Source organism: Lissotriton vulgaris, chromosome 1_1, assembly GCF_964263255.1.
Source record: "Lissotriton vulgaris chromosome 1_1, aLisVul1.2, whole genome shotgun sequence".
NCBI lineage: Eukaryota > Metazoa > Chordata > Amphibia > Caudata > Salamandridae > Lissotriton > Lissotriton vulgaris.
Genome location: NC_141685.1, coordinates 883,231,326 through 883,257,611, shown reverse-complemented (window position 1 = coordinate 883,257,611; position 26,286 = coordinate 883,231,326). Strand labels below are relative to the sequence as shown.

At 44.4% G+C, this 26,286-nt stretch overlaps 1 protein-coding gene across 1 annotated transcript in view; it reads right to left on the bottom strand.

The window, feature by feature from the left end:
• The window catches only part of SLC25A38 (solute carrier family 25 member 38), a 325,193-nt gene that overhangs the window by 71,721 nt on the left and 227,186 nt on the right, over positions 1–26,286 (bottom strand). The window contains exons 4-5 of the mRNA XM_086958576.1: positions 15,820–15,999; positions 15,472–15,640 (exon numbers count right to left, since the gene is read on the bottom strand). Coding sequence (XP_086814702.1) covers positions 15,472–15,640; positions 15,820–15,999 — 349 coding nt within the window. The remainder of the gene's footprint in view (positions 1–15,471; positions 15,641–15,819; positions 16,000–26,286) is intronic.

Here is a 26,286-nt window from a genome sequence, read left to right as displayed (position 1 = left end):
CTTTATCGGGTTCTGTGGCCGGCGGCTGTGATGTATTGCGCGCCCTGTTGGTTGGATACAGAACATGCTTTCTGCCGCTAACTCTCTCTCTTGTTCTATCTCCGCTGACATGGCGGGCTGCTTTACAAACGCTGGTGTGTTTTACAAACTGACGAAAGTCAATTTTGTGCCTCGGCTCGCCTGATGCTGCCACTCCCTTCCTGACAATGAAGGAATGCCCCCCACTCACCGGCGTTCGCTGTCTTCTTGCGAGTCCTCCGACTCGATCGAACACGTTCCGACGCCGGTCTGTTTCTGTGGCAATAACTGTAGTCAGGGGGAAGCCGCCGAAAAACATCCACTACGGATCCAACAAGATGCGGTTAAAGGCGGCTTCCGGCTTGTAGAGAGGCGGTCTGGAAACAGAGACAACCGACCTCTGTAACGATGCGCGCCAAACAATTCCCACCACTTCCGTTTCCCGGCGAAGAAGGAACTCAGACCACCACAGCAATTCAGGCAAGATGTTCGTTTATTTGCGTTTCCCACGCAGCCTGCAACGACGCGTTTCGGGCTTCAGGAGCCCTTGATCACATTCAGCAAGAATTACGTCACTGTTACTTTTTATACATTTTTTGCCTCAATGTGCACCCCCCCTTGTTTGCATGGACTACAAGTCACTTGATGAATGAACAGGAAAGAGAGACTACCGTATATCTTGTGATCTCCCGGAGTCATGTAATAAAAAATAACTGCTTAAATGCATTTATAAAATCGACGATGAATCAACTGCTTGATTAAGCAAAGGCAAAATTGTCCATATTTAACTGAGCTGAATAACATATATATATAATATGTCATCTATCAGCTTCATCTGGGGATGCGTAATAAAAAAAAGGAAAGCAGCTGTATTCCATATGATCTTCAATTGTTTTAACAAGGCCTGAGTAACATCTATACAAGGCCTGAGTAACATCTATATAAAGAATGTTTTTAGAGGCCAAGTGGGAGGTAATCAACGCCGGCACCACTATTTCTTGGAGGATATGCAAAGAGTTTATAAGACCTACCTCAAGGTCCTAAGAGGGCCAAAATAGCAGGCTGGTAGCTTCCTTATGTGAGAACTGAAAGGTAACTTATAATCAAACCAGACCCTAAAGTTCTTTATTTGTGTCTGAGGATATAGGCCAAGAGTGTCTGACTACCAGGCTGAAGTCCAGAACTGTCGGTCATAACTCCTCACCATAATCTGTCTTACCCCCTATTGGAAAACGGCCCTCTCTGAAGGGTTACCCCAAACATTTTGCCTTCCTCCTTCTCTTTTTCTAGCCTTCTTTTGTTGGCTTTAGGACTCTAGGCACTTTACCACTGCTGACCAGTGCTAAAGTGCATGTCCTCTCTCCTCTAAACATGGTATGGATAAACTGCTTACCTTTAATCCTAATTCTCTTCCAGAGGAATCCTCATTAAAGTTATAAGCACTGAATATCCCCACCCACGTGGGGGGACCCTGGAGCACATATTAAATATATATATAACACAATTATTGTACATAGTAGTTTTATATATATTTACATATATGCATGCAGCCTATAGTAAGGGCTAAAAATACCCCACTTACATTGAGTTTTCATTTAGTAAACTTCTCACCATTCCCAAGCATTTCTGTAAATCAGAAAAAGACAGCATTAAGTGCAAACACAGCCTTTATTGAAAAGAAAACTGCAAGGGAATAAAAAGGCACTGTTAGCGAATAGGTTGCATTTAAAGAATAACATGTAAATACTGGCACCATGCCTTTAAGGTCTCCAGGACCTCCTGTATCCCATCATGCCCCAAAGGTGACAGTTTGGCCAGGTCTTTTTTACGGTGACATGAAGAAACCAGAACCAAAGATGTATAAGCTGCTGTGTGCAAGATTTGTCCGGGGAGGCGGGAGGGTTGCTTATGACTGTGATGAGGATTTCCTGGAAGAGATCTAGGATTATAGGTAAGCAATTGACCCTTCTTTTCCAGGGGATCCTTCTCAATAGTCAAACACTGAATAGAATAGCAAGCCCACGCCACACATCTGCGGACACAACAATTATCGAAATAGACTCCTTAAAGAGGCCTGCCATTCTTTACTGTCCGAGTGTGTTAGTCTAGACAGTAATGCCTGGTGAAAGTATGCACCAATCTCCAAGTAGCAGCTTTGCATATTTTGGGGATGGGACATTTCTTAGTAGAGCAGCTGTTGTCGCCTTGCCCCTTGTAGAATAGGCCATAGGTCTGGCAGGTAAGAGTTTGTTGGCCAACTGATAGGAGAATACTATACAAGAGACTATCCATCTAGAGATGGTCTATTTAGAAGAAGCCTTGCCTGTCCTCATTGGATCATAGTTGACAAATAGATGGTCAGATTGCCTGATTTCTTTGGTCTCATCTAATAAAAATTTCAGGACTCATTTGAGATCTAACAAATGTAAGGCTCTTTCCGCGGGCATGGGAGGATTAGGAAAGAACAGGAGTGGAATCGCCTGATTAATGTAAAAATCAGAAATCACCTCGGGTAGCAAACTTGAATGAGTTCTCATGAACACCATGTAAGCATGAAAAACTGTGTAAGGTTCTTTAGTGCATAGAGACTGGATCTCACTGACTGTGTGCTAAAGTAATAGCTACTATAAAAGCAGCTTTCCAGGTAAGGTGTTGTAAAGATGCCTTATGTATAAGTTTGAAAAGGGACCCTTCTTCAACCCTTCTAAATAACCCTTTACCCCAAGGCACTTGAAAGAAAGAAATCTGTATAGGAGACTTTCTGTAAGGAGTAATAGCTGTGAGATATACCTTAATAGAGGACAATTACAGCCCAGAATTCAGGGGTCATGCTGTCAAGCTCAGTGAGGGAAGGTTGGGGTGGAAAATCTGCCTTCCGAACTTGTAGAGGAGACACTGTCGGCATGGCAAATTCTTGTGTGGTCTTTCTGATAAGTGGAGGAGATCTGGGAACCACCACTGTAGAGGCCATTCCTGTGATATGAGAATCATTCTGGTCATAGCTCAGTACAGTTTGCTGATGACTCCTGGAATCAATAGAATGGGGTAAACACAAATAAATCTCCCGGACCAGTTTATCAAAAGGGCATTTCCCTTTGTTCCTGGTCGGTAGAACCTGGATACGAAGTCTGGGCATTTTCTGTTGTTTTCGTCTGATTTTCAGATGCCCCCTTCTTGAAAAATATCTTGTGTGACGTTGTCATGCAGAATCCAGTCGTGTGTTTTGGTGAAATTGCAACTGAGAGAGTCCGTCTGAGTATTCTGGAATTCTAGCAGATGAATAACTGAAACTGTTAAATTCATTGTTATTAGCCACTTTCAGATGGCCTGCACGCCCAGAGAGACACAGGGCAAGAACAAGTGCCTGTTTGTTTGTTTAGATAGTGCATTGTGGTCAATTTGGATCAGGAGAGAGCTTGTCTGTAACGATGAGCAGAAGGACTGGAGGGCTAGATGGACCGCTCACAGCTCCAGCATGTTGATGTGATTCTGCTGTTCTTTGTCTGATCACAGGCCCTGTGTTTGTAGAGAGCCCATGTGAGGAAGTGTCTGTGCTGAGACTTTGCGTAGGAGAGTCCTGGTGAAAGCGGACCCCTACCAGTAGATTTTGATGCTGAGACCACCATGAAAGCGATTGTCTCGCAGATTGTGAGAGAGTAGCTTGTCCTCCGAATGGGCTGAGAACTGACTCCACTGGTCCTCCAGATTATGTTGCAAAGGTCTCATGAGACGCCTGGCATGGTGGACAATGAAAATACACAAGGCCATTGAACCCAGAAGAGACGCCATCTGTCTGGCAGATGGATGTAGAGGAGACTGTAACACTTCTGAGTGACTGAGGATAATCTCTCCTCTGAAGGACTCACTCTTGCATCTTTATGTCCAGAGTTGCACACAGGTAGTGTAGCTTTTGGATTGGTGTTTGTATCGATTTCTTGAAATTGACTGAGATACCTAGATATTGGAGGGTCTTGATGCAGGTCTGATAATGTCTTTCAGTTTGATCTGGAGAGGAGCTTTCCACAAGCCATTCATCTAAGTATGGGTAGATTAACATTCTCCTTTTTCTTAAGGATGTGCTAATTTCATGACGAATGGTAGCTCCTTGTACTGGTAATGCTTAGAAGCCACTTGCAATCACATAAACGTCAGTGTTTTGTAGTGACTGGGATATGGAAGTAGGCATCCTGAAGATCAATAGAACACATCCAGTCCCCCTGAAAAAGTTGGGGGTAGATCTGGTGAAGGGTAAGCATCCTGAATTTTTCTTTGAGTATGAACTTGTTTGGTAGTTATAAGTCCAGAATGGGTCTGAATTCTCTGTTTGGGCCTTTTTTCCTTACCAGGAAATAGCAAGAGTATATTACTAGCCGCCTTTGGAAGCGTGGGACCTCCTCTATAGCTTCCTTTTGAAGCAGACTGGTGAATTTGCTTTGTAGAAGGGCTTGAGGGTGACGAGGTTTTTGAAGTTGGGACAGCAGGAGGAGACTTGAACCACAGAGAGTAACCATTTTGCACAATATTCAAGACCCAGTTGTTGCTTGTGATGGATTGCCACTCGTCCAGGTGTCTGGTGATACTGCCCCCCCCACCGGAGTGGGTAACAGGCAGGGGAAGCGATTGTTCATTGTTTGGCTGGCGTTTTGGAAAGTGCCCATTGACAATTAGCTCCTCTTCCCCCTGGCTGGTTGGTGGGGGTGAGACTGGGTTTGTTGGTGGTGTTGCTGCTGCGGGGACCAGTGAGGGGCTTGAACTCTCTTATTCATAAGGTCATCTATTATAGGGCCCGTATCTACAACAGAATTCCTTCTGATTCTCGAGACCCACAGCTTTGAGCGTATCAAGCTCTGTCTAATTTTGGCCATTTTGTTGTTTATGCGAGAGCCAAAGAGAACATTGCCAGTGAACGGAAGGTTAAGAATCCGCTGCTGTGCCTCTGGATTAAGGCCTGTAAGGTGAAGTCACGATGATCGTCTAGTGCAGATTCCGTGAGAATACCCATGTGCAGCCAAGTCAGATGCGTCCGGAGCTGCACTAATGACTTTGTTGGAGACAAGGCCCCCTTCCTGTAGGATCTCTTTGAAGACCTGCCTGTCTTCCTTAAGTAATTTGTCTGTAAATCTGGACAGAGTCCCAGAGAGATCTGTCATATCTCCCTAGCAAGGAAGATGCACTACCTACCTTCATAAAAGAAGTGGATGTACCACACATTTTTCCCCAATGCAGCAATCTGCTCGCTGTATTCGGGGGAACTGATGAGTAGGCAGCGACAGAGTGCGTATTTCTGGCGGCAGCTATAATGACTGAGTCTGGTGGTGGACCCGTTCTCAGGAATAACAGGTCCTGGTCTGTAGCCTTATATTTCTTATGGCTCTGAGCCGGAGGCACTTGTAGGGAGGCTGGAGTGAGAAACAGGTCCATTGCTGGCTCGAGCAGCCCTGGGACCATAGGGATCAGTGGTCTCGATGCTGCCCTATGGTGTAAACTCTCAAAGAGACGGATGACAATGTTGTGGGTGCTGGGATATCAATGTTCAACTTAGCAGCACCCCATAACAACACGTCATTGAATGTTGTTAGGTCAGCTATCAGGGAGACTCTTGCCGGTGGAGTGGCCGTTAATGTGGTCTAGTAGTCCCTCACTGAGGACCTAGATGTGTCGGACCAGGTGGGGGAACTTTGTTTATGATGTTGTGACCAGGAGTGGCGCGAACTCTGGGATCTTAAGGTGGATCGGGTCCCTGTTGTCCTTGACCTTGACTTACTCCTAAGGGGCATCCTGGATCTCCTTGGGGATCTAGGCGCAGGGATACCCTGTACCAGAGGAGCAGCCAGAAAGAAGGTTGGTGGTGTAGCTGACCTTGGTGATGGTGACACTGGCATAGACGTAGACAGAGAGTATGTTAGTGAACATTCTGAGTCCGGGTTCTGTCGCATAGGCTTTGTTTGGTGGCTTTCCAGCCACTGTGGAGAGACGTTGAGTGGGGTCTCCGGTTGGGTTGGTAAAACCTGGATTTCCAAGGAAATAAAACATCCTGGTGTTAAAGGTACAGCCTTTACTGGTGAGTGTGACCGTCAACATTTGGAAGATGAGCGCCTCTTGTTTGCAAGAGGTTTTGACGTCGACAGAGTGGAAAAAACATAGAATTTTATCAAAAACAGGAGTTTTTGAAGATCATTTTTTGACAAAAGCCAAAAAAATAGGACAGCTCAGTGCTCAAGGATTCTAGCAGTTGGAGCCGGAAAAAAGAACTAACCTGTCACCTTTAGGGCATGATAGTATACAGGAGGCCTTCAAGGCACATTGCCAGTAATTTCTGGTTATGCTTTAAATGCAGCCCTTTGGCTAACAATGCCTTTTTTACCCTTGCAGTTTTTTTTTTCAATAAAGGCTGTGTTTGCACTTTATGCTCTCTTTTTATGATTTACAGAAATGTGTAAGAATGGCGAGAGGTTTACTAAATGAAAACTTAATCTAAGTGGGGCAGTTTTAGCCCTTACTACAGGCTGCATACATGTATGTAAATATACATATAGAGGTCTCTAAAAACCCTAAGTACATTACATTTGTTATACATACACACACACACACCCACACACACACACACTCACATATATATATATATATACACACACACATATATATACATTTTTTAATATGTGCTTCGGGGACCCTTTGCATGGGTGGGAATATTCATTGCTTATGACTATTGATAAGGACCCCCTGTAACAGAAAACTGGTTTACATCTGTTAGGCATACCCGATTTACTTGTAAGTCTCTTTTAAAGTAGTATACCATATACCCAGGGTCTGTAAATTACATGCTACTAGTGGGCCTGAATCACGGATTGTGTCACCACACAAGTAGCCTTTCAAACCTGTCTTAGGTCTGTTATTGCAAGGCCTGTGTATGCAGTTTACTGCCACTTCGACTTGGCATTTAAAACTACTTGCCAAGCTTAAAACTCCCCTTTTGTTACACATAAGTCACCCCTAAGATAGGCCTAGGTAGTCCTCAGGGCAGAGTGCTGTGTAAATAAAAGTTAGGACATGTTCTGGTATGTTTTGCATGTCCTGTTAGTGACAAACAGACTACTTTGTTTATCACTACTGTGAGGCATACTCCTCACATAGGTTAGCAGGGGGAATTCCTTAATACTTTTTTAAGCTGCAATTCCTGATCAGAGAAGAGTAGCTTTTTCATGTTTCATATGTTTGGAATGGTAATGACTAACTCTTCTTACTGCTGAAGTTGGATTTGGCATTACTATTTTAGAAATGCCACTTTTAGAAAGTAGACATTTCTCTGTGCTTATAACTCTGTGTGTTTGCAGCCTGTCTCCAATACAAGCCTGGGTTGGGTGACAGCTACTCTTTGTGCATTCCCTCTAGAAAGCAACAACACAGGAAGGATAGGTTTGTCTGGACCCATCTTCATTTATTTGCATTCTGATGGCCTTGCATGGGCAGGATTAATGGGCGGGGCTACACTTCATTTGAATAGGCTGTGTCCTGTCTTTACAAAAAGGATGGATTACCTCTATGGATAGCCTGGTAGACAGGACTGGGTTGAAAGGGATACATGGGCACTTCAGTGCGCTTTTTGAAGGCACCCCCCTCGCTACATCAAAGGCACTTTTGAGTATAAGTACTGGGTCTCAGACCCCCTAAAATCAGACAATTCTTGATCTTAAACTAAAACTCTGTCAGAAGGCCTGCTGTGCTGCTTAAAGTACTCATCTTTTGGACTGAAGACTTGGAAGGCCTGCTTTCCCCTGTTACCCTGCTACTCTGACTCAGCTGGAGGAGAGCTGGACTCTGCCTTACCTCCAAGTAATCTCCAAGGGCTTGTTGGCGTGCCTCCTGTTACTTGAGACGCAGGAATATCAAAGTCTCTACCCCTGTTCCTGTGCCTGGCTCACTGAGTGGCCCAGAATGCAAAATGAATTTTGAAGCATCTCCTGCCTGTGTGTAACAGAACTAGCGCATCAACCAGGTTCCGGGAGTAAAACCGGCGCATCGCATCAAAACCAGCGATTTGCCTCCAGAGATTGACGCATCGAATAGCGCATCTCCGCTGCTGCATCTTGAAAAGATCAGTGCATCCCTTCGACTGCGTGGCGGAATCAGACATCACTCATTGCCTCTTGACTCTAGCACCCGTCTTCGCTACTGACACATTGCTGTCTCTGCGTTGAGAAGATCGACGCATCTCTTTGTTTGCAACCAGTAGAGGTACTTTGTTCACCGCGGCCTGAATGGGTCCTGTAGCTGGCAGGCGCTCCATCGAGGTCAGCCTGAATTCTGACTTTGCCCCAGTCCAGTACGACCTAAAGTAACCTTTTCAGCACTACTTGCTTCTAAGCTTCTTTACTGCATTTAATCATTTAAAGTTCAATATCTCAACTTCCATACAATGGATTTGTGTCGTTTTGGTCTTATTTTGTTTATAATATAATAATCTATTTCTATAAACCTGTGTGAAGTCTTTTGTGGTGTATACACTGTGTTACTGTGTGTGTGTTGAATAAATACTTTACACATTGCCTCTTTAGATAAGCCTGGCTGCTCAGTGCCAAGTTAGCAGAGGGTGAGCCCAAGTGATCTTTTAGCGTGTATCTACCTTACCCTGACAAAAGCAGTATTTCCTACCTCGCTTGGGTGCATACCTCAGCCAACCAGGAATCCCATTGATAACATCCCCGTTCCGCTTAAGACAGCTGCCACTCTTCCAGCCAGAAACAGCCAAGAGACAGCTCCTCAGTGCCCAGAGTTATTACCCTGGTCTGGCCCGGAGATAAGGAGATGACCAGCTGAGTGTCATCAGAAAAAGGAGACTAGGGTAAAGCAAAATGATTGCACAATGTCAGCTAAAGTGCAGACATGGAGTTTGTAACTCTGATTTTGGGAGATAAAGCAAGTATAAAAGTATCAAGTCTTCCTGAACAGCAATCAGCTCATAACCAGTTATTACACCAGTTGCAAAATATTTTCTGTTTTAATGCATGCCAGGGTCTTGTGGAAGGGCATTTTGATTATTTTAGTATATTTATACATTCACTAGGTAAATTTAGATGTCCAAATTGTCTGATTTCATGAGTCATGCAGACAAATTTAATGACCGAAGGCTCAGGTGTTGGATTTGGCCCTGAAGTCTGGTAAAAAAAATCCAGTCTGCATGACTATTATTTGTGGTGCAACAGAGATGGTTGAAGATGGTCAGGATTAAGTGCACCCCTTGGATGAAGGGTCTCCAATATGACTAATGGTTGGGAAGTCTCCAATGCAATGTGTGATTTTGCTGATCCTCTTGCCAGAACATTCTGGAATGTTAACATGTCCTCCTTTGGGGATACTCTAGTAGGAGAAAGAGATGTTGGAGTTTAAGAGGAGTCCGATGAAAATGTATAAGGAAACTGATGAGAAGCAAATTTAACAGTGATGTAGATGTAGGAGAGGAGAGTGTCCGCTTTCTCAAAGGAGAAATGGACATTGCCTTCGAGATCTTCTTCACTGGAGAAAGATACAAAGTCTCTAGAGGTATTTGAAATGGATCTTCAAATGGGTATATTGGTCTTATCGTGCGATAAGACAATGGGGCCTGGGAAGTATTGATGGAGCAAGGATTCGCACGTAAAGCGACTTGCTCTCATTCATGAACCTCGTTTAATGTATAATCATATTAATCCAACTGTTCGTCATTTATTTTTACATTTTCCCCAACACGTGGGTGTCCCCAAGAGGCTTGCCTGTGTGTCTTTTCATACTAACAAAGCTTGCACTAGAAGAAATGGCTGCTTCGCTGAAATTCAGTCTGCGCATGCGTCGGTCATACCCATGTGATGTGACGCACTCGCATTCTGGAGGGAATCTGTGCTCATGCGCACTGTTGCAAACATGGCCGCTTGTCTCTTACCACGCTCTACGCTTGCTACTGCTGCTTTAGCCTATCTGTCTTTTCGCACTAAACTGTAATACTATAGATGTTGGAAAATAAGGGATGTGTTTTTATCTATCACGGTATACAGTGTGATCGTTTTATACATGATTCTAATTTGTTCTCGCTTACTTTTCATGTATCGTGTCTCTGGGGCTGGGAAAATCGGGAGCGGAGCCATACTTGAGGCTCTGCTGGGCACCGTCATGTGACCGGGGAGAAACTCTACTGCGCAGAAGCTGAAACCAGCCAGCTGGCTCCTGAAGCCCAATGCGCCTGAGAACCCAGCACAAGATGATGAAACTCACCTTGAAACCAAGAGACTTTGTTGCAATGCCTTGTGCACTCGTATTTTCTATTGTATTCCTATGGATGGGAACGTGAACCCAAGGGGCGGATAAGCAAATTTAAAATTCATGATGGGAACGTTGAATTCTAGGAGGTGACAATGTCCAAATCACCTCTTCTGACCAATCATAATGTGAGAAACTGTCACTTGCAACATTGGTGGGTGGTCTAAGGGTCCCCAAACAGTATAACTGCCCTAGTTTAGCTTAGGAAAATTGTCCGACTTGTCCGAGTAGCAGACCTGTCACTGACCCTACGAACTCTATAGGTGATCCAATCTTGAGTGCTGCGGAGCACTCTGTCCATACTTTCCACAAACTCCTAGGGGTGGAAATAGTCTTAAGTGCTGGCGGAGCACTTTGCTGGGAAATTCGAAAACCCAATCGGGGTTACTGGCGGATTACTTGCAGAAAGGGGTAACGCAGGCGTTGCTTCTGAAGCTGTGGGTGTTGGTCGTACCTTGGTGAGCCCAGTCCTGATCCCAAATCCTGAGGTGTATCCTGTCCTGACTGTCCGTGAGCTGTACCTGCTCGCTTTCTGGCATTCCTTTTCTGAGGGTCCTTGTCCCCGTCCTTCCCAACTGACCCGTGGCCAGGGTTAGTCTTCACTCTAAATTAGGTAATTATCAACCTGTGGGTTTGCGTCTTCAGATCTTTCTCTCACTTTCTCTCCTTTCTTAAGTAAAGCACTTTTTCCTATGATATTGCCTTATCACTTTGAAATACAAATTATATGCAATTGTTTATTAGAATTGTTCCACTTCTCTCCCCACCTTTAGGTGTTTGCCAAAACTGTCATATTTTATTAGTATGTTCCCGTTTTTCCCTCTCCCTTAGCGTGGTTGCAGTGAACTCAGTAAGAACAGTATAAGTAGCTTAGTCTAAATATACATTTTAGGTCCCTCGTGTTTTGTTTAAACTTGGGTGCAATAGTGTGTTTTCCAATACTCTTATCCCATAGTTCTCTCGTATACCCAATGGTCCTTGCTTTAATTCATGGTTACATTTTAGTTGTGATTCTAATGCTTGATGTGTTATTTTGTATATTGCTTATCCTAACCTATTCACTTTGAAATCTTCAGATACATTTTCAACCCTATCAGGTGTCTGTGGTTATTTTTCTGATTTATAATGTGGAAATTGTATGGTGGTTTATAAAGTGTATTTTCTTCTAGGACCCCTGTCACCTATTCCCTGCTAGCTCCTGATCCGTCTGGAGTAATGTGCCTGTGGTAAGTCAGGTACATGATCAGCAGTGGTGAGAAGTCACCCCCCGGATTACTCATAGTAGCGTGTATAAACTCACCCGGTTCACGCCAAACGCGAGTCATTGGTTTGAATGCGCACGCCAGGGCCCAGTGCGTGTGAGAATCGGGAAACCCAGTGACCCGGGTGAACTGCGCACTATATCAGTAACTGCTATCATTCCAAAGTGTTGTGCAAGAGAAATAGTGGTTTCTTCTCTCTTCCTCTTAGTAGAAGAAGAGTGTGTCAGAGAAATGTGTCCAGATTAAAATTGAAGGAGACCAAGACCATCCTGAAGATGATGACAGGTTAATGTGTGCTCTTTTTGACATCGATGGAAAATGCAGCAACATTCTCTTATATCTCCCCGACGATGAGTATGTCAGCAGTCTAATCGATGTCAACTGTGGTAGTGTCGCTGTTGATCTTTGCTTAGTGGTGGCAATCAGGTCGATGTCAATCTGACATGAGAAGCAGCTGTGGATGGTGAAGAATAACACATAGGGCCTGATTTATATCTTGGCAGACAGGTTATAACGTCACAACAGTGATGGATATCCCGTCCACTAAAATATAAATTCAATTATATGCTATGGCATTTATATTTTGACGGATGAGATATCGGTCACCGTTGTTACGGAGTAACCCTTCCGAAAAGATCTAAATAAGCCCCTTAGTCATTAATCTTGGAATATTTTAACATCTAGGATTTAGAATGCCGTGGGTGTCTGAAGAATCACCAGTGGGCCATCCTTTGATGTTAAACAGGTAGGGCTGAGCCATTCAACAGCATAGGTCTCGACATCAATGTCCTGTGTCTGCAATTTGATCTTTTGTTTTGTAGATCGCCCTCCGTGGGACTGTGGGAATCTTCCTCAGTTGGGGCAGGTTGAGAGATCTATATTTCAAGCCTCCTCTCCTGTCTTCTTCAGCCTTCATGCTTTGCATCATGCTTCTAAGTCTGGTGCATTTCTGTCTTTGAGTGTTCTATTAGACACTTGCATCCAATTGCCACACTGACAGAATGAGAGAGCACACGGACCTTGTGGGCATCTGATGGCGCTTTCTTCCTTCCACATAAAGGACACTTGTTGTACAGATCGACTTCTGACTAAAAATAATAGTGAGGGTCCACTCTACAGCAGATGTAAAAAGACATTGAGTTAAACCCTCAAAAATAATGACCTGACAGAAAATAGATTTATATTTTGGAGGTGTAATGTAAGCCTATCAGGCTGCATTTTCACCTTCATGAACACAATGGTTAAAGAGGTTTAACATGACAGATGTAGAACTTAATATAGTTTAGGAAGCAGAAAGGATGAAGATAAGATGGGTGTGCAACACACCATCTAGTGGTACAAAATTGTATCTATGAGGATTTATGAGATAACAGGAGCCAACACTGGGTGGATGACAACATTGGGATATTGATCAAGCCCCAATGAAGTCCCACAGGAACAAAACACGTTGGCTGGGCCAAATGGATTGCTTCTGCCAAAATGGCATTTTTTAAATAAAATTGGAATCAAAGTAATTCGCAAGACTATTGAATAACTTTTATTCGTCACATCATGACTACTTGATCTATTGCTGGAGAACACTTTAACCATCTGTTATTTTTGCAACAGATAATCCTGTACAGAATTGAACACTCCTTTTCATTTGTTATTTCTTGACCTTGTGTTGGGGTGTCCTCTTGGCAATGGGGTCACAAAAGTAAAGCGTTAGAGGAAACAGATTTGGTATTAATTACACACCAGTGTGCCGTTTGGAGCCCACATTGCCGGTGTGCTTTTTTTCTAGTATTTAGCACATACTAGTGTTTGTGTAAGGTTCGGAAAACGTTCAAGCTGTATTTAATATATGGTGTGATAATGAGTATACAAGTCTCCTTTTCCCTACTGTATGTATGGTTAAAAAGAAGTAAAGTTTTTTCTGTCTTGATGATTTTATTTTTAGAACTTTCTAAGACTATTCTGGGGTAACGTCTTCTGAAGAAGAATTGCAATGCTATTTTAAATTCTTGTGTATATATTCGATCCTCACTACAATTCCTTCTGTTTCATGTCATTTCCACTAATGAGATGGATATAATTTGGGATGTGAGCTTTATCTGTGTGAAGGATAGCTTTGCATTGAAAACAGCTTATTATTCTGAATGTTGAGTGTAACATCAAGAAATTCAATAGAGCAATTGTTTTAGCTTGCGGTAAAAGTAATAAACTGTATTCAATCTTCTTCTGGGTAAAAATGACACCTGTGATAGTCTTCTACTGGCTATGATTTTACATGAACTCCTGGATAAAGATGTTCAACATTGTAAGGTGCATGGAAGAGTGGCGATGCAGAAAGTAGATCCAGGGTCCGTTTAGGCAGCCGGGAATTATACAAGCATTTATAACTTCAATGAAAATTCCTAAAATGCAGAACTAGGGCAACAGATACATAACCTTTTTTTAATACTGCTATCTAGCCAGTGCAATTGACAAGAGTATAGGGTAGCCCCACCGACCTGCTTAGCTTCAGCATTTTGGAACATCAGAATTGCTGTCAAGTTCAACTCATACCTTATTAGAGCTGTACATATTTCTATTGGTGAGTAAATGTTTTTCTTGAATACAACACTAGGTCTTTATTACTTTTCATTTACCAAGCACATACCAAGCAAACCTACCAAAATGAATAGTTACCCATGCACTAAAACTATTTGTATACACATAAACGTGCTGGTGTTTTGGATTGTACTCATCACAACTATGTCCTGTTCATATTTCTTCTGGATATTCACTGCCTATGTTCTGTCTTGCACTACTTTTTTATGGGATTTAGGGTTCTTAGTGTTAAATATATCACTTCCTAAATTCTTTGTGTCCCAATGCATCTTTTTCAATCTGCTATGATCTTTGTCAATCTCAAATGCTTAATTAATGTAGGTCTATCATGTGGATTATAGCATTGTAACAACAGTCATTTCAAACATAAGGCACTATAATTTCTGTTAAAATGTCTTTTGACTACATACCACAAGCCAAATATTCACCAAGGCACAATCTCAAAATGCCACTCTCACTACTGAAAGCAGACAATTATTCGTAATTGATTTTCGCCAGAATCCCCACATTGAGACAAGTTAGAATTGTTGTTTGCCCCTCTGTTGTGAATGTCTATATTCTACTACGCGGACCAAAGCATTGTTTTACCACTGTGCCTGTCTGTAATAGTCGGCTGACACACAGCTGTGTTCTTAAAAATAAAATTATCTCTACCAGTGGTAGGCGCTCATAAATGCCAGTAGGTACAGCTCTGACTAGCACCTGACTGTAACCACACTGTGAATCCTTTTCTATGCCTTTATCAGATTACGGTCCAAGACAACCCAAGAAAATTGACTCTTATTAAAATGTTGAGTCCTGCTCGTTTTTTCCCCTGCACTTCTCCTTACAGTTTTGGCACTGTAAGCCGCTTCCTCATATTGCCTTATAAACAGAGGAAATCTTTCTGACCCTTCACTGCTGCCTTATTTCTCTGCCACCAACTTTACAAAAAAAGAATTAATTTGATTTTTTTTGCCATTCAGGATTCTTTTTTTCTGAGTCTTTCTTAATGGGACTCCTACTCACCTTCGCTCACAAAGAAGCAGTGTTGTATAATTCTTTGGAAAATGTTTCAGTGTCAGTAAATACCCTTTTTGTCACCTAACAGGCAAACAAAAATGTTGCTGGACTGTGTTGCTTTGTCTACTTTGCTCTCTACCGGTTACTGTCAACCACAACCAGCACCAGGTCAAATCTTCACCTAAGCACTAAATTGTGACAATGCAAGGATCCTCAAACGGCCACCAGAACTGACTGTGTGCAATTATGCGGGTCTTACTAGCACCATGTCAACCATTCTCTGCTTTCATCATTGCATTTCGCCCACCTTCTGGCAGAATTCGTTTGGTCTGAGTGTAGAACATCAAATAGATCCCTGAGAAGGGGGCGTCACGTAGAAGTGTGGCGGTTAGGCCACTGAAGAGCCCACGGGTTCCTTCCGTCCGGTAGATGTTGTTCAGTGCCCCAAATACACTTCTGTAGCCGAACTTCCCACTCTAAAAGACGGAAATCATAGAATAAGGAACAAGATTCAAAAAGGTGACATTCCCTTTTACAACTGAGATACTGTCATCAAATGCCACAGTATACCCAAGATATCTAAAAATGAGAGTAATAAAATGTGTTTCAACTCATACCATTATTTACACAGGAAACAAACACTTTATCGCCTCACCTCATAACGAGTCTTCACCACGGTAATGGGCAGCAAGCAGATGCCTGCAATGGCACGAGAGGTGGTACCAAGCAGAATGGATTCCATGGCTGTTGGGTCCTGGCCAAGCAGGAAGTGTTGCTTCATGGAGTACAAAGTGCTAAAGTAAAGTCCCACACCAGGGATGCACCGGATGAAAGACTAGACAAAAGAAAACAAGCATTTGCAATGCAATAGGTCTCCCAGTAATTAAGTTTGAGCTTTTGGCATTGCTAAATATTGCAACACTAATTGCAACAAAAGTCAATAAATTGTAGGCCAAAAAAAAGTGTATTTATTTTTGTAGCAATGGTGGCATGCTGCACTTTAGATGAATATGTTTAAAAGTAAAGTGTGCCATACTGCGATTACTGCAATAGTTAATTGTGGATGCGTTAACAATTGATGTGTGCAGTGACGGCTAGTGGTGTGTGTGCCTGTAAAAATTGTGCACTGATGGCTGGTGGTGTGTGCACTGCTGGCTGGTGGTGTGTGTGCCTGGTGCAAGCGTGCACTGACAGCTGGTGGTGTGTGTGACTGGTGCAAGCGTGCACTGACGGCTGGTGGTGTATGTGTGCTTGGTGAAAGCGTGCACTGACAGCTGGTGGTGTGCGGATGACTGGTCAAAGTGTGCACTGACTTCTTGCGGTGTGTGCCTGGTGGAAGCATGCACTGGTGGTGTTTGTGCCCGGCGAAAGCGTATACTGATGACTGATGGTGTTTGTGTCTGGTGAAAGGGTGCACTGATGGTGTGGTGGTGTGTGGTTGTGTGTGCTGTTGTGTGTGTGGTTGTATGTGTGTGGTTGTATTTATGGTTGTGTGTGTGGTTGTGTTTGTTGTAGTGTGGTTGTGTGTGGGTGGTTGTGTGTGTGGCTGTGTGTTGTGCGTGTAGTGTGTGTGTGTGTAGTGTGTTACTCCATTGAACCTAAGCATTTCTACACAGTAACAATGATGCAAGCTGGCATAAAACTACAAATATGTATAAGATGACAGTTGGCAAAAAATATACAACTCTTAAAAAGGGTCTAACAAGGATTATCAGTGAAAATCTAGCTGGGAGGGTTTTTTTTTGGGTGGGCTACACAATATTGCAGTAATGTCCAAGATTACTGGTGACAAAGTACATGTTTACTGGTTTTAATATGCAATATCGATCAATCCTTTAAGCTCTGTAATCTTTAAAACGTGCTAAAAATAAATAAATGGTTTGGCCTACTGCCTTTGTTCAAATTAGATCAGACCTATGGCAACAGTCATGTTCGATATGGTGGTGCCAATAATTATTTTCAGAAAGGACAGACAACACAACATATCCTTTTTAAGCTTGATCATACTCTAAACATCGTTTAAAATGGGGTCCTAAGGAGTCCAGCACTTCAGCCAACTCTCTCATAAGGTATTTCCAACTTTCAAGGCTAAAAATAAATAATGAACGTTCTCGTCTGAAGTAACCAAGGCAAACAATGTTACTAACTGGTAAACATTTTTTTATTGTCGGTCTAAATATGCTTGGTTAGCATTGTAAATTATTGGTAAATTTTTTTCCAAATCTTAAAACAGCCCAGTGGGAAAAGTTACGTTGGTGTCCTCGGAGTGCTGTGCCAGAAGGTGTGACTAAAACGGGAAAAAAGTGCCACCTGCCAATTTAAGAATAAAATGAATCACCAGCTGCAGTAAACGGCATAGATGTACTAACAGAAACCCCTGAATAAGTGTCACCTTCGGGGATTGGGTACAACACAGTTAACAGGCCCGATATCTGTAAAACAAGTTAAAGATGAAACGCGGTTTGGGCAGTGTTTATAGATATCCTAGAATAAATCCCCCAACAGACATCCGTGTCTTTACCTTCTCTTAACAAAGATTGACATTAGTTTTCGTTCTGAAAATGGCTTCCCAATTATCACATATAGCAACTTGGAATTTAGTTTTTAATATTGTACTCCATTGATTTAACAGGGCAGAAGGCTTCATAACTAACATTCAGAGCGACTCTGTTGGACCTGCCAAAATGGAGCAGCATCTAGCAAGCCAAGTCTTCAACTGTGCACCGACACAGATCAATTTAAATGGGGGGGGGGGGGAAACTGTTGAAGCGCCGCGAACGATGGGCAGCCTCACCGGAAGTCAGGCAAGGTCGCCTGTGACAGGGGCGGGGCCGCGTCCGGACCGGAAGAGGAGGCAGGCAGAGTGAAAGCGTCTCGCGGCCCGGGGCTCCTGTGAGCGGTGGAGAGTCCCTGGGCCGCCAGAAAGAGGTTGCGCAAGTGTTGCACATGCCCGGTGCCTGCCGCCTGCGGAGAGCGGAGTCCCCCGAGATTGGCCCGGTAAGTTGAAAAAGGCTGGGGGGGGTCTAGGTGCACTCGTGTGTGTGTGCGACCGGGGGGGGGGGCTCGGTGCACTTGTGTGTGTGTGCCGCGTGTGTGTATGCGTGCGGGGGGGTGTGTGTCTCTGTATGTATGTGCGTGCGTGCATGGGCGCTCATGTGTGTGTCTCTGTGTGTGCGCATGCGTGGGTCTTGGAGCTTTCCAGGAGAGGAGACAGGAGCTGGCCACAGCGAGCGCGTTCGCGTGGCCCGCTCAATTCCCTGCGCGTGGCCAGCTCCTGTCCCCTCTCCTGGGAAGCAGAGTCGGTCACAATAGGTCTCTGGCGAGACCGCGCTTCGCGCGGTTAACGTCGGAGACCTAAACAGGGATGCGGGAGGCAAGGAGAGGGGGAGAGTAAAGGAAACAAATCCAGAACAACATATTATGGTTCAGTGGACACCTGCAGGCTTTCATACAATCAGAAGAGTTCAATTGTGGCAGTCACGTTTTAGTGATAAATTTTGTGTGACATTATGAGGCACACCTTCAGAAATAGTTATTAAGGCAATGATCAAGTGTACTGTAAGCAAGAATACCTAGGACATAAATAGCCACCAACTAGAACTAGCGTGTGGCTCTTCATCCACATGATATATCTACAAATTCTCTGCAGAATATACCTATGGATTCTCTAAGCTGGTTCGCCTTGAGAAGTGAAAGTCCATCTATTGACATAATGGCGCTGGGCTGCCTGATAGTATTTCCTTACATTTGGAAGTGTTTTCCCATCTACCAAAGTTGGAGACATGTACTTACAGATTAGTAAATGTTCTTCATCAACACTCTATCTTTCATAAAACCGCATGCTTGAATGACAACCATAAGAGCACAAGTATAATAAGCAAAAGCAAGGAGAGGTAACAAGGCTCTGCAGAACTACTTGTCCTACAGCAGTCTCTCGGTGCGTGCCCATGAGCGTATGTTTGTTGCCTTGCATGCCAACAATGGGACACTGCTGTTGAGAGTGCGGGTATCGCTGGCCCTAGTAGAATAGGCTCAAATGTTGCTTCGGATATGAATGCAAGATTTTCTGTGGCAAAAATCTATGCATGTGAAGGTCTAACCAGCAATGGCCTGCTTAGAAAAATCAGAACCTTTGCTGGCTTTGTCAATGGAAATTAATAGTGGATATGATTTCCTGAATGGCTTTACTCTGTCAGTATAGAATTTTAGATGGTGTTTAATGTCTAAATAACGAAAGGGCCCGGGATGAAGCCCTAAGAGCCCCACAGGGGATGTCAATCAGGTCAGGTTTTAGACTGGCTTTGATGCGGATTTTGCATAAATGCTACTACTTCAAAATGGTGCAGAAGAAAGTAGGTAGAACGAACTCTGAGGACTGTCTGAGGTATTGTTTTGAGGAAGAGTCCTTCTGTCATATCCTGTGGGAATACCACAATATACAGCAGTATAGGGAAGCACTACATACATGCATGACTGGAGTAATGCTTTCTACCATTCAACAAAACACTTCATACTTAACATCTGGGTGGAGGAAATGATTCTAAAATACATGAAGATATAGATGGTGGCAAGAAACACTGGGGCTAGAGTGCAGCCAGTCCTAGCTGCCTGGAAAGAGGATATGGACTGGTGCATGTTGGCGGAATGTCTGATTTATGAAGGCAGAGGTTGCTCTCAGAAATGGAAGAAGATCTATGTAGTGTTTATGCTGCTCGCCAGGCATTGCATCACTCATGGGACACAGGTCGGTTGGTAACGCTTCTTTATTAGTATCTCACACAACGGCTTACATGTATGTCCGTCCTGCTTCCTCCCTTGGTCATTCTGCCCTCGCTTCCTGTCCCTAAACAGGATGTGGTGTCCAGTGACCTGGTCACTGCCCTCATGACCCACAGGGTCCTAGTGTCCTCTTGTCAGGTCGCCCTATCTGTCGGGTCACGACAATCTAGAAGCAAGGCAACGGTACAGAGGGCTGCTTCAGACAAGTTAGAGTATTCAGTGTATATTTGATAAACAAGATGGAGGAATGGGAAGTGTAGATAGGTGTGGAACTAGATAAATGGGAATGTACAGCTCATTATAGGCTCTGATGGGTCTGCTGTCCTTGTTTCGCTATGTCACTGATTATGTGGTGTCTTGTTATTGTTGAAAAACAATAAAAAACATATATTTTTAAAGAATGAAACGGCACATTCTGCCAAGATGTAGATGATGGCCATTTCTCTGTGGTTTCTGAGGTGACCTGGAAATGGATTATATCGAGTGACTGAGCTAAATGGTATCCAAAACCAAGGAGTCTTATGTAATTTTGCACCAGGCTTGAGAAGAATGTTCACAATACCTACCACCCCTTTATTGGAAGGAAACAGCCTTTACAACAATGGTTTTATCATTCGAAGCCTTTATCAAGAAGCCTTGACCACGCAATACCTTTGCAATGCAATGTCTTTACCATGCATGCTTTTACAAAAAACAAGGTAAGTATAATGAAGGTAAATCAGTGGGTGTGTGTGTGTGTGTGTATCAATTAAATAATCATAGGAATCATAAAATATGAGAACTTTAGCGTTATAATCCTAAATCTCACCAAACATTAGCAATACTGCTAAACAGTGAATTGAAAGAATACATGCATTAAATTAGCCCACTTGGGCACTGAATGTTTCTTTTCGTTCCTTAATAATATAAACAATGCATGTGTAGTTGCATGTATTCAACAGATATTTTTATTATTATAACCATGTATTTTACTGTACATGGCCCATCTAGGCTTTGTGGGGAACATATCTAATTTGGTTACACAATTGAAGAATTGAGCGGACAATTCACAGTAAATACGGATGAAAAGGTTGGCGGCGTAGGCGTTTGTACATATCCTGATGCCGAGTCGTGACAATTAAATCTGGAATATGTTATTGCAATGCTCATTTTTGGTGAGATTTTGGATTATAAAGCTGGATTCTCATTTTATGATTTTGATGATCTATTTAATTGATTAAGAGTACACTGTTATATAATATTTAACTACTGGTGCTATATTAACATGCCTGGAAGCCCATTTAAAGATGACGGGTGGGGTGGCATTTTTCTCCTAACAAACTTATGAAAGAGTTTGTCTTCACTGCTTGCTTTGTATATGTACACCTGATTGATGTGCTACCGTAAGTTGACCGTGAACAAGGTGAAAGCCGATACGCGTCAGAAGAAGCATTAAATCTTATTTTGTGGCATATTTGGGGTCGTCGGAGTGTTCTTCATTCGAAGTGAAGGATTGGATAGTGATATTTGGCATGCCCGCACCTGTCTCAGACCACAGCATGCAAGCCTCTCGGAAACCGGGACGTCATGTTATATGTATAGCTATATATATATATATATATATATATATATATATATATATATATATATATACAGCTGGAGCTGTACTTACAGGCCTTGCATCTGCCACATACAAAGAACCCTTGTACAGCTCCAATTTGTGTTCTAGTTACTTGGGGCATGCATAACGACAGCGTGAAGAAAGGCTGATGCCAGAAATAGATAGGACCTATTACAAATTAAGTATAAAACAACTAACGATCCAGAAATAGACACGATAAGGTTTATTACAACATTTAGTAACAAATGGTATGATTTGAGGAAATGTCTTGGAGTATTCTGCAAACTGACTCTGACCTAGAAAAATGCATAGGTGATTCACCTCAGATTACATATAGGAAGGCTCAGTCCTTCAAAGATTTTTTTTTTTTTTTAATTTGTTTTTATTGCAGAATTAGAAACCACAGAATACAATGGCTCAACCAGTCCACACGTAATGTCCCCCCGTTCAAGCATTAAAACGTAAACCATACACAGCCATTCAGCCCGCATCCCGGAGGCCGGGCGGCGTAGTACCTTAAATAGCAGGAAGGCATCACGGTGAATGTCCCATTGGGACAATGGTCAAAAGATCATTTTACGTATCTGCATTTTACCCCCCCACCCACAACAAATAACATTGTCAGCCATCCCACATATGCAGGTCGTTGCTACCATCCGCCTCCTGACCCGCCCCGCGCACTGTTGGGCCCTCCATACCTGACCCGCGCCCCTTGCCTCCTCCGCGCATCACCCACGCCCCACAGGCCCTTCCCAGCACAGTGTCGCCATCGCGGTCTCCCAACCTCCTGGCTTCCGGCCCACCCCGAACTCCCACTAAACAACCCCCCAGTGTCCCCACACCGGCAACTGCTGATGGAGTGTGTTCCGTCCTGATGTGTAGTATGGATCCCGCTACAGTGTCAATGACAACTCTGAGTTAGTACGCCTCGCAGTGTCCACAGGTCCCAGTCACTCAGTCCTCCTCTTCCACTAAAGAGTCGCGCAAGGCTTGCACCACCAATTCCCACGCACGCGCTGCATCCAAGGCTTTCTCATTACCAAGCTTGACAGCCTGTTTCATTCGGAGCACACTCTCACACTCAGACCACCGCAACAATTCATTCTTCCACCTCCTCACTGACGGCCCGCTCCTAGACTTCCAATGCCAAGAGATCTCTCTTTGTGCCAGTATCAGGCCCAAGTCAATAAATTTGCTCGTCACCTTAGTGTGTTTGGTGTGCGGGAACCAGAGTAACAGGCACGCCGCCATGTCGAAGTCCACCTCCCTGTCGGTCACATCGTTTAGGAGGTCCCCCACCTCTGCCCAATAGGCCTCCAAATGCGGACAACCCCAAAACAAATGGTCCATGTCCGCCTCCGGAGACGAACACCTCGGGCACCGCGCGTCCTGCACCTGAAAGTACCGCCGTATTTTTTCCGGGGTCAGTTAGGCCGTATGTAGCACAAAGAAATGCACTTGTTGGAAACGCGCATTCCTCGTGCCTTTCCATGTGCGCTGCAGAATGTGGCTCCACACCGTGTCTGGGATGGGCCTGCCCACGCTCTCCTCCCATTTAGCTTTGAGCCCCTGGAGCGGTTCCAGTCCCTCGTGTAACATCCTGTTATGGAGGCAGGTCACAGCCTTAAAGGTGCCCGCCGCCATCACCACATACTGGCACGCCATAGTCGTGTCCGGTTCTATGAGCCCACCTTTCCAGTGCTTCTGCATAGCCGCTACCACCGCCGCATGCAAGAGGAACCCCCCGTCAGACAGCCCGAACTGCTCCTGAAGCACTCCGAAGGGCACCAAGGTCCCGTCGACATACAGGTCTCCCACCACCTGAAGATCCGCCTCCTCCCATTCTAGCAATGAGGACCAATCGCCCCCGTGTGGTAGGGCCGTCAACATGCCAATCGGGATTTCTGGCGCATAAGGCCGAGAGTCCTTCAAAGATATGTGTGCTGCCTCACTACCCAAAGTAACTAGAACACAAATTGGAGCTGTATAAGTGTTCTTTGTATGTGGCAGATGTGGCCTGTAAGTACAGCTCCAGTTGTAAGGCGGTCAAGTTATCCGCTGAATGTGATACTTTCAGAATCACTAAGCATCTATCATGTGATACAGAATATGCAGTCTATGCCCCGAGATGCCCATGTAACAAGTACTATAATGGTAGTACTATTCATAAGGCTAAAAAGAGGGTCTTAGAGCATCTGAGGGCAATAACTCATCACGATAAACAATACCCAATTGCACACCACTTTTTTGCAGATCACAGACAAAACACAAGTCTATTATCATTTGTTGTCTTGGATTGCATCCCAAAACGTGAAAGGGGGGGTGACAGATTGAAAGAACTAAGACGCTAGAATCAACAAGCATTTACAATGCAATAGGTCTCGCAGCATTAAAGTTTGAGTTATTGGCATTGTGTATGACAATGCGTTGCATAACATTTTTAGCAAACTTTGAATTGGTGAGCAGTGTGAGTGTGTGTACGAGTATGCTGTTCTTGAAAGCAGTGTGGTAGAAAGTGCAGGAATTTGGGTGACCTGAGCAATGTGGATGACGCACCTCACACACGAGGCTGACGCAGTTATGATTCACACTGACGCCTCCTGAAAGTGCCTGTATTTGTGAGCCTCCCTTGAAACTCGAAAGAGAGGCAAATAAGTGATGCACCTCACGCACCGGCTCACAGCTGTTATTATTCACACAGCTCTGATGATGCACCTCAGGCACGGGGCTGACAGTTATTATTCACACAGCTCTGATGATGCATCTCAGGCACGGGGCTCACAGCTGTTATTATTTACACAGCTCTGATGATGCACCTCTGGCACAGGCTTACAGCTGTTATTATTCACACAGCTCTGATGATGTACCTCAAGCACGGGGCTGACGCAGTTATTATTCACACAGCTCTGATGATGCACCTCCGGCACGACCTTACAGCTGTTATTATTAACACAACTCTGATGATGCACCTCACGCACGGGCTCACAGCTGTTATTATTCACACAGCTCTGATGATGCACCTCAGCACGGGGCTCACAGCTGTTATTATTCACACAGCTCTGATGATGCACCTCACGCATGGCCTCACAGCTGTTATTATTCACACACAGAGATGACCCCGGGGGCAGCCTGCACCTTCCTACGCTACTGTCTCTGCATATCACAATAAGTTTGGTAATGGGCAAACTGTCCTGGTTGACATGACATGAGTAGGGAAATTTGAAGGAAAAAAAGTTAAAATTCATTTTCACAACCTCTTCCTTGAACTTTGCCAAGCAAACTATTTTAAAAAGCCCCATGAAGACGTACAGCTGATTTTTGCACTATGTGCACAATTGCATTGCAAAGTTACGTGACGCACAAAAATCAAGAAAAAGTGTGTTTTTTATTATTATTTTCTTTTATGAGGTGCTCACAATCCTCTCGGCGGCCCGGCTTGGGAGTAGACAGTGAGTGGGCAGCTGCTTAGAGAAGGCATACTTACCTGCCAAATATTGTCTTTCTCCTTATTAAAGACTCTTAGTCAACAGTGCTTCGAAGCAATAGCGCTCTGCAAACACCTAAATAAATAAATAAACTCTTTGGATGGGATCAGATTCATTGTCAGAGGAGGAGCGAGGAATGCACATGCCTCTCCCACTAAACCTGCAGCCCGCCTCCCGGACTTGTGAAGTTTATCTCCCCCTCCAGGCTCGCCGGTCTCTGATTGGTCAGAAGTTGTCCGGCCTTGTCCGATTGGCCCTCCTCTGCTCCCCTTCCCCGTGCCCTGCCGGGAGCCGCTGGTCAGTCAGTAGCGGTCATTGGTGGTGGATGTGTTTCCGCGAGTCTCGGCGCCTCCCTCTTGTGATCCTCGGGCACCATGCAAGCTGCCGGTGGAGGCTGATGCCGTGTGTCGTGAGCAGGGGCTCGGCGTGAAGATGCTCTGGCTGGCCTTCCTCCTGTACCTCGGGATCGTGCACTCTGTGCTGGGCTCAGACTCCACGGGCCTGTGCAGCTGGAGGGGCAGGTACGTGCTCTCGTGTGTCACTGTGTGCTCTTGGGACTCGGAGTTTCTTTTACTTCACAGGTTCGTTGAGACCCCCGTTTTGAAACAAGCTGGTTTAAGCCTATCGTGAACGCTCGTCCGGATCATGTGCAAACACTAGGGCGGCGGGGGGCTCGGTGCGCTTGTGTGTTTGTGTGGGTATGTGCGCGACGGCGAGGGGGGGTGTCTGTATGTGCGCGTGCGTGTATGGGCGCTCGTGTGTGTGTCTGCCTGCGTGTGTCTGCCTGCGTATGTGTGTGTTTGCGCACCTCAGGGAATCTGAGGCAGGGGATGTGCACGGCACCGGCCTGGACGTGCGCGTCCACAGACACCAATCGCCGCGCGTGCCCGACCCCTGTCTCGGATTCCCAGGAGACGGGCAACTATAGTTGTTGAGCTGGACGCAATGCTTCGCATTGCTATCTCCAGCTCGACCTAAAAATGATAAGTATCATATTTTTGCAACCATCGGCCACAATGGAGATGAGGCACTTGCCGTACACTTGGGCTAGAATATGTGTCACTGCTTGTCTATTTTAAAAATTGGTTCATGAAAGGTTTTAGCTGATAGGTTTTTTACCACTTCATGAATCTTGTATTTGGGTGTGTATGCTATCAATATATTCACTATGTTTTAATCAGTACATTCTTTTTTTAAATTTCAGATTGTTTGCGGTCTGATGGAGTCAATTGATGAAGGTTAAAGAGCAAAAGTATTT